This window comes from Mus pahari, chromosome 3 (assembly GCF_900095145.1).
Source record: "Mus pahari chromosome 3, PAHARI_EIJ_v1.1, whole genome shotgun sequence".
In the NCBI taxonomy this organism is placed as follows: domain Eukaryota; kingdom Metazoa; phylum Chordata; class Mammalia; order Rodentia; family Muridae; genus Mus; species Mus pahari.
This window is the reverse complement of record NC_034592.1, coordinates 25115482-25124966: the sequence shown is the minus strand read 5'-3', so window position 1 is coordinate 25124966 and position 9485 is coordinate 25115482. Positions and strand designations below refer to the sequence as shown.

The window sequence follows — 9485 nt, the reverse complement described above, 5'->3', positions numbered from 1 at the left end:
AGAAGAAGAAGAAGAAGAAGAAGACATAAAATTAAATCTGATAACACAGGAACTGGAGAGACTGCCAGTTAAGAACATGTAATATTCTTCTAAAGGACCAGAGTTCCATTCCCAGCACCCACAGTCTTGTACACATATACAGAATCAAAAATAAAACTTTTAAAAGAAAGAAAAAAATCACAGATACATGTACCAGCTATGAAATATGATGCCCATCCAAGTTAGTATTTTAAAACCATTATCCCATGATGTAAAATTGAACAGCAAAAGTCATGCTAATAACACTGATTATCTTCTTTTCTTGGAATGTCAGTAAATAATACACAACACCATGGTGGATTTTAAAAGAAAGAAATAGGAGGTAAGGGAAGGTAGAGAGAAAGGTTAGATTTTAGCAGCACTTTTTTCCAGAGTGATCATTTTACACTGGGCTCTGCTTGTCACACTACCAGCCATGACAAGACCAGTCTCTCCCCTCAAGGAGGACCCTAATTTGTGGGAAATCCACTGTGGGATCATCTGCCTGTGGTCGGTGATGCTGTGGTGTGGCATCGGCACTGTTATCACCACTCATGAAAGATAGGCTGAGTAGCCGGAGATTGCATGGCTGACAGCTGAGTGAGGGATCAGAACAGACCTTTTGGCTCCAGGACGCGTTCACTCTTTACCATGTGTTGAGTGTCCTTATGGAGACTATATCCAAAGTTTCAAGTTTTTGTAATGGTTCCTTTCGCAGAAGCAATCCCAGTCCTCTGGTGTGCCAGGCACACCTCCACACTGTAGTTTGTCTGTCCCCTGACCTTGACAGGGTTCCTTTGAATGAAACAGCTAACTTTCTATTATGGAAAATTTCAAGCCAAATATTCATACCAAATAAACAGTCACCTTCTACCCTGACATGCTCTGTTGATCTTTTTAAATTGTAATTAAGAAATTTTTATTATAAAAATTTCCCTTAGCTATTTCATACATGCAGTGCCATGCCCTTTAGTACACTCATGCTGGCATGCAGCCATATCTCCCAAACCTTATCATCTTCTAAATCTTTTTTTTAAAGATTTATTTATTATTATACATAGGTACACTGTAGCTGTCTTCAGATGCGCCAGATCTCATTACCGGATTATGGGTGGTGATGAGCCACCATGTGGTTGCTGGGATTTGAACTTAGGACCTTCGGAAAAGCAGTCAGTGCTCTTACCCGCTAAGCCATCTCCCCAGCCCTCATCTTCTAAATCTTAAACAGCTCCTAACTCTCCCCTTGCCCCAGAAGCCACCATTTTCTTCCTCTCTCTATGAATTTGATCACTCATAATTACTGGTCTTTTTAACAGTCTTATTTCTCTTAACATAATATCATTGAGGTACCCATGTTGTAACGTGTCAGGTGCCTATTTAAGGCATGTGTAATGTATGTAAACAATACATTTTGGCTCAACAGGTAAAGCACCTGCTGCACAAACATGAGGATCTGAGTTCAGGTCCCTAGCACCTACACAACAGTAGAGCCTGTCCACTCTCCTGAAATCTCAGTGATGAAAGGCAGAAATAGCAGGGTCTCAGAGCTTGCTGGCCTCCCAATCTAGTTGAAACAGCACGATACAGGTTTGATGAGAGATGGTGTCTCAGAAAGTGGAGAGGGGCCAGCAAGATGGTTAAGCAGGTAAAGGCACTTAAGACTATTACATGGTTTCAGGACCCAGGACCCACATAGTGGAAGGAGAGAAACAGTTCCCACAGGTTATCCACTGACCTATGCACACTATTGCACATACTTATTCCTCCCACACTCATATACAAATATGTATGCTTTTTATTTAAAAACTATTCAAAAATAAGATAGAAAGTCATTGAGGGAATGCCTCCACACACTCAAAAGCATAGGCTTACACACCTATACCCCCCACACACACACACACACAAATAATGTTGCCATGGACAGAATATCCTCTCATTCTTACATAATCTATTCTTCCCAACCTATGCCTAGTATTTTTAGGACCTGTATTTTATATTTTTATTCTTCTTACACAGAATCTAGCTTATAAGAACTATTTTTAAATGTTTGAATATATAGATGAATCTTCCAAAAATAATGGGTTTGAAATTTTAAACAGCCTATAGAGAGGAGAGTCCTGTTTTTGTCTTAAAAATCATATAGTAGAAATAAGATTTTGATAACAACTTTGTTAAGGAACAGAGGAGTCAGCAGGACAAAGAAAGTTGTTCAAAGAACCTGGTGGGGGTTGTATTTTCACACCATCACTGAAAATGCTATGTGGATGAAGCCATTATTTCTGAAAGACTCAAACCTTTGGAGTCACAGGCTTCACCTGCTAACAAAGATTCAACTCATTAGTGACGGAGTTTTCGATTGATTCCATATGTCAAGAAGATAATCCAAGAGGGAAAACTTGTCTTTTTGTAACAGAGTCCTTGATGGGGTTGAGCAGCTGTGTTTTACTGTCCTTGGGGTCATAGATGGAAAACTCTCTACTAATGCCATCCAAGCGCAAATGCTCACGGCCTGACTCCCCGGAATTAACGTTGCCATCAGCAGGTTGCTCCAGTACCTAGAGTGTCACCTAAGATGACGAAAGGTTTAATCAATCAAATAAGAGAACTAAACCAGCAATTCCTGCAATTTTTGTAAAGGAGAGAATAACAAGACACTCTTCTGTGGTCTGTTGAAGATTGGAGTGGGGGTAGCCATGACAGCTGTTAGGCACTGGTGTGCAAAATAGAAGGGATGAGCTTCGTTTGCTTACCCTGCTCCTATGGCAGGGCACTTCACTGAGTCCTCATCTCCCAGGGGGGTTCTGTCTGAAGGGCTGGTGTTCTGCATCCTGAAGGTTTGACCTTTTGTGTTGTCCATCTGAGACACACTTACAGGGCATCTACAGGAGCCCACCTGTGAAGTGTAACCATTGTCAGTACTTTGGAAGGAGAGTCACTCCAGGGACAGGCTCCGGGCAACTGTGCCTTCTAGCTGTGTTTGCTTCCATTCCTGACACCACTGAAGTTTTTAAGGCCTTTTCAGAAAAAGCCCCTGTTGTCACATTTCCCTGTGGGTTTCTTATCCATGCCCATGTCCTTTTGTCAGTTTTTATAACATGGATATCTGATCCAGGGGGATATCACCTCCAATGAGTGGATAAGAAACCCAAAATATTCATGTCTCCTAGAAGGTGAGACTCTCTGCTCTCCTGCAGTTAAACCCTGCCTCAGGCTAGCCTCACACACAAATCCAGTTGCCAACTTTCTTGAACTCACTATAAGCAACTGTGTTCCTGGCAAGGCTGTGCCAAGGCTCCATCCAATACAAGTGCTCATCTGACCAACTCTAACAACCTCCACCCTGAATACAAGCCCCACCAACCAACCCCACATGGTACTGTCAGACTTCTTTACCATTAGGCCACACAGGGTCTATGTCAAACCAAGGCTACAGATCCTGTGGCAGGAACCAGGATTGAGCTCATTCTGTGGTTGCTTAACTGGCATGCCTGCACTTCTAACTAGGGCCTAGGCTCTACACTGTCCCCATGGAATGTGGAGATGTGTTCAGGACAGACTTGCCCTCCTAAATTCCTTGTCAGAGAGGACTGGGAAAGACCATTCTAGCTCTAAGGGTAATGATGTCCCATAGCACCAAGCAAGGATGAATGACTGCCACACCCAGGCCTGAGTCCAGGCAGAAAGAAAAGAATTTTTTAAAAAAGAAAGAAAAGAAAAAAGAATAGATATGGTGAACAGTATGGCTCGTGATCAGAAGATACTTTTGGAACACCAGGTGTGGAGGAGCAGACACAAAGGGAGTTGGAGGGGCTGTCTGAAAGGGCTGCTCACCTGGCCAATGTTTCCCCATCCTCTCCCACACAAGAAAGACCCTTAGGTGTCACACATATTGTGATGCAAATAAGTCTGTCTTCTCTCAAGTAACACAGCAGAAAGAACACAAATCCAGTCATCACACAAAGGCAGCACCAAGAGAACCAGGAATCTTGAGTAGGATAGTGATGTCTTTGAACTTTGGCCAAAATTGATATGGACCAGAATGAATGAGATAGGACAGAGCATGAAGGTACAGCCCTACCATTGCAGTCTGGTCCCGTGCCAAGGTCATGGATGGAAAGTGAGTGAGTGTGAGATACCTCCCAGGATGAATGGGAAGGACATTGAAAATCTGACAGGTCAACTGTGGATCAGTGAAGCTCTGACAACCAAGAAAAGGAGGCACTGATTTGAATGGAGATAATGGATCTGCAATGGAGAGTGTGCAGACAGTGAGGTTTAGGTGCCTGATGTAGATCAAGACAGAAGTTGGAGGATTAGTAAGGTTCTGGGCTAATAATATGTGTCAGACGTCATCAGTATGTGTAAAATCACCTAGAGAGAATATTGCCCTGCTGTGCTGGCCCCAACAGTGTTCCCTGCCATGGCCCTAATAATGAGGAGAAAGACTTGCAGAGGATGAGGTCTGCCTGGACTTGGTTTGGCAGAGAAGGGGCAATCCTTGATGTGAGCAGCTGCACGTCCTTCCCTGGGGATGAGTAGCTTTCCATGCTCATGCACAGCACAGTCTGCAGTGTTCTCCCTGCTTCACCCGCCCGGAAGCTCCAGAATGATTCCATAACTTAAGTTGAGAAACTGAGAAGCAGCTCATCTGGAACTGTTTCTAAATCATTTCACGTGTGTTTCTCAGCAATCACGTTTCTTATTTGTTGTCTTAGATTAGGTGCTTGCATAAAGTGCCTCAGATCCTTTGTAAAATTAGGGAGGGATGAACTATATGAAAGTGAATTTCCTCCATTGTTGTGTTCTGGGTCATCCCTGCAGCCTGAAGAGAAGGAGTGCCCAGTTGCTGAGTTAATATTGGCTAGATTGAAGCAGAAGAAGTTCTTGGAACTTTTAGGAGCCAGACAGTAAATTTAACACGTAACTCATTATAACAGGATAAAAGCAGATCTTCAAACATCTTTGTGTTTGCCACCAAGTTCGAGAAAGGGGGGAGTACCGTTAACAGCTCAAGATGTAAAGGTCAGATCTTCCAGAGCCAGGATGAGTTCAAAGAAAGTGAAGTGTTGACTATGTAGGGCCTGGTTGTTTGTTTGTTTGTTTGTTTGTTTTAAACTTGAGGTATCATTTACTTGATTCAAAATGTAATTTCTGAACAAAAATTTACTCATCAAATAGCTTAAACACAAACTTGTGCAGTAAATTTTGTTTTTGATCAGTCAGTATTTTGTAAATTATAACTTGTTCTGGATCAAGCCAGTGTGAGCCAGGCATGGCAGGTACACACCTGTAATCCCAACATTTAGAAGGTTGAAGTAAGAAACACACAAGTTCAAGACCAGCTTGAACTATACAGCAAGACTCTGTCTCAATAACAAACAAGCAAAATATTCATTTTGTAAATGAGTTTAAAACTATTTTCCACAGTTGATACCTGTGAAAAGGCCTCCAACAAGGAAAGCCCAGTGCCACCCCCTGCTCAGCTCTGAAAGGTGCAGCTCTGCCTTATAGGGTCCTTCAACATGAAGTATTGGCTGACATCAGCACTCTGCCTCTAAATACAGAAGGGAGAGTGTGGAAATCATCATACTGGCAGGCACAGCACTAACTTTAGGTTGTGATTGCCAGTAACAGGGAAGGGTTGAATGCACAGCTGATCTTGTCTGTTGGCCCTGCCAACCCGCCTCTTTGACCTGGTATATGTATGATTCTTCCTCCCAGAAACAGCCTCCCCACCATAAACTAGAGCAGTTGATGATGATCACACTGGTGTAGTGAGGTAAAGGAGCAGGCAGATGTGAAAACCTGCAGAAGTGATGCTTCCCGCTCTAACCATCATGTCCCTTCTCCATTTTCCAGGAAGAACCCATCACTTTCAGTGAGGAAGCCTTCGTATCTCACTACCGCTCTGGAGCCATGAGACAGTTCCTACAGAATGCCACACAGTTGCAGCTCTTCAAGCAGGTGCCCAGCCTCCCTTAGGGCCTGTGCCAGGTCCCTAGTGGGCATTTCTGTAGTGGTTTCTACCTCAGGCACTAAGAATGGGGAGTGGGGGGGCGGAGGGGGTAATGGGCCTAGAGAGGACCAGTGGGGAAGGGTTTTATAGAAAGAGCTTCTGGTGCCAGACAGGCCTTTCCTTGCCTCTTGGCTGGTTTTAGGCATATACCACAGTGCCCAGTTGGATGGCTCCATTGTCCATAAGTAAGCTGTGGTGTATTTGCTTTTTCTCTGTCCAGTTTATTGACGGCCGACTAGACCTTCTCAATTCCGGTGAAGGTTTCAGCGATGTCTTCGAGGAGGAAATCAACATGGGGGAGTATGCCGGTAAGAAGCAGTCTGTGGCCCTCCTGGCACAGAGGGGCTTGTTTTCTTTTTCAGGAGAGGTAGGAAGGAGACTGACTTCAACTTTGGCCTTGGAAGAGGTGGGAGATTCCCTGTTTTGTGACAGGACGCACATAGCTTGGCCCACATGAAGCCTCTGATCTCAGAGCAGTTGTTTCTCCTGGGTAGAAGTGTCATGACCAGCATGATGCAAGGGACACTTACCAGATTCTGAAGTAAGGGAGCTGAACTCAACTGTGGTCTCTGCCTCATTGCTAGCTGTGACACCTGGGACAAGTCACTGATGGTGCCACAGACTACTTGGCAAGGCTTCTGTATCAAGAAAGAGAGTCATTCCGAAGTGTTGCGCAATACCCCCAAAAAGTCTTTGCTCTAGGGTCAAGCTCAACACATGTTTCTGTGCAGTGTGAAACATCATCAAGTCAGACACAGTGATATATAGTCACAGCCACTGGAAGGCTGAGACAGTAATATATAGTCACAGCCACTGGGAGGCTGAAGCAGGTGATCACTTGAGCCCAGGATTTGAGACCAGCCTGCACAATACAGTGAGACCCTTTCTCAAACAAACAAACAAATAAGTAAATAAAATATGAGCATCATTGCTGGGTGGCAAGTCTCAGAAGGATCGCTCTCTCAGTTTTCAGGGAAAGCATCTAGAGCCCTGGGCGGTGTCAGTAATAAGCACCGGCTGAGTCCCAGTCTGGCCATTGATGTGTTCTTTGATGACAGAGATAACAATGCATGTAGTTTCAGTCTTTGGAGTCAGAATAATAATACCCTCTTGCTACTGAGCCAGTCTAGTCTGGGCTGTGCTGATGACCTTGGGAGCAGAACAAACTTGCAGAGACAGCTTCACATCCACCTGTTGATGATACAGCCCCAGCCAGCCCACACCACAGTTGTTAAAACCAGTACAGAGTTTCTGGACAGTCACGACACTGTTGACAAGCTTTCCCTGAACACTACACCCAGAGCTGAGCAAACAGTGTGAGCACCAGCTTTGGCCCTCGGGGGAAAGAAATGCATGACTAAGACAAACACGAACTAAGCCAGTGCAGGAGTAGGACGACTGACTTGTGGGAGGTTAGAATAGTGCTGTTAACTCTCTCTGCACAATTCAAGAGCTAACGAAGGAACAGACCTCCTGGACCCTCAGGATGCAATGAACAGGGTTCACTCACAACATCTGTCATCAGGCAAATCACTACCTGGTAGTTTGTGTGTCCACTGGGACATTCAGCTCTGGTGCATCAAAGAATATAGATGTGACCTGAGCTAGAGGACTGTTCCTAGGGAAGAAGGCCGGAGATGTTAGAGTGCTTACCTAACATCCATAATGTCCTACACTCAAGCCCCAGTACCACATAAACTTGCATTGTGTCAGAAGGATCAGAAGTTCAAGGTCATCTTGAATAACATAGCCAGAAGCCAACATGAACTACATAACACTCTTTCTCTCTCTCACACACACACACCCCAAAAAAAAAAAATCCATGGAAAGAAGAGAAAGAAGGTTGCAGAGGACATAACATTTTAGCTGCCTGTTCAGTTCACTGATAGCAGTTCACAGATGTCTGGGAATGGCGGAGAGAGAAGGGAAGCACATTTTTACTGCCTTGAGGGTGGGCAGATTGTTTGCTCGGGACCCCAAGGGAGCTAGCTCCCTGCAGTCAGGGTTTCAGGCTGTGGCGATGAAGCACCAGAGGGAGAGGTGGGAGCTTTGGGCACTTATACAAAACCTCCCAGAGAATGAAAACCCGTGGCCTGCCTCACTGCCTCACACTTCAGAGTGGGACACGCAAACCTCCTGGCCTTTCTCTACATTTTGAGCTTTCCAGTCACATGAAGGCAATTTAAAGACATCTTTAAATTACAGCATCTCTCACTTCTCTTCCCCTAGGCAGTGATAAACTGTACCATCAGTGGCTGTCCACAGTCAGGGTAAGTACGCCCCACTCAGAGCCACCTGGTTTCCTCTGTGGCTTCCTGGCAGCCTCTACTCCATGGCCACCTACAAAGCTGCCTCAAGACAGCTTCCCTTGTCCTCTCAGCTAAAGATGCTTTTGTCTTAATGCCAGGCCACCATCCTGTGGAAGGGACTAGAAGGTGATGGTGTTCCTTAATGGGAAAAGTGAGGCAGGAGAGGCTCCCTCCTCTTCAGGCCAGCCAAGGCAAGCGGAGTGAAGTATTGTTCTAGAACATTTCCTTCCATAGCCAGGCGGTTGTGATCACAACAAAGCCAAAGATGTATCTCCCTTGCTTTACTGCAGTATCTTTCACTGCAAGGGCTCCTGAGAAAGTGGAAAACATATCTGGGAGACTTTTCTTCCCTCCTTACTGCAATTGTGAACAATGTCTTGTTGAATTGGGAGCCAGGTGCTCAGGGCTCCTATGGCCTCTAAGGAGTTCAAAGTTTTCCTGACTTTTCCATAACTTTCTAATGAGTATGTTCTCAAGGCCTACTGTGTGCCAAGGACAGCTGGCCCCTGGGAATCCAGAGGGGGGCGGGTCCTGCCCTGGGGGAGCTCCCCATCTCGTTAGGGAGGCAGGTATGTAAACAGGCAACTCCAGCATAATGTGATAAGTGTTCTCCCTTGCTCCAGGCCAACCACAGCTGCTGCCAAGGCTGGTCCCATGGAAGTGGCTGCAGTTGGCCAGAGTAAGCAGCTCCCCCATGAAAGACTGTCTTTGTTCTTGGATGGCCAAACACAGCACTTGGCACATCAGAGGCAGGCAATAAGGACCTGCTGATTGATTGATAAAGGGAGTTTCAGTACTCCAAAGGACCCTTTAAACAGTGTTCTGAGTAATTTTGGAAGCCATCACGGAATAGATGAGTGGGTGAAATTTTCCTATTGTCCTACAACATAGAATGCTTTTTAGGTCAAACTATATTGTTTTTCATTAAAACTCAAAATCTTTAAAGCAAACAGTTGTGCTAAAAGTTAAACTCAATATTTACTGTCATCTCTTACATGACATGTTTGATTAAAAGTCCTCCAGAACATGATCCCCTGGGCCCAGCAGTCCAGGCTCTGTCCATGCCACCCTATTTGGCCTCCTAGCCTCGTTTCCACCATGGGTCAAGAACCCCTGTCCCTCTCAAGAGCACACCCATAGTT

At 45.0% G+C, this 9485-nt stretch overlaps 1 protein-coding gene across 6 annotated transcripts in view; it reads left to right on the top strand.

Annotated features, from left to right (window-relative positions):
* Positions 1–9485, top strand: part of Dennd1a (DENN domain containing 1A) — a 473824-nt gene that overhangs the window by 407465 nt on the left and 56874 nt on the right. For all 6 annotated transcript variants that reach the window (XM_021192483.1, XM_021192480.2, XM_029536942.1 and 3 more), the window contains 3 exons: positions 5878–5982; positions 6255–6342; positions 8264–8304. In XM_021192483.1, coding sequence (XP_021048142.1) covers positions 5878–5982; positions 6255–6342; positions 8264–8304 — 234 coding nt within the window. The remainder of the gene's footprint in view (positions 1–5877; positions 5983–6254; positions 6343–8263; positions 8305–9485) is intronic.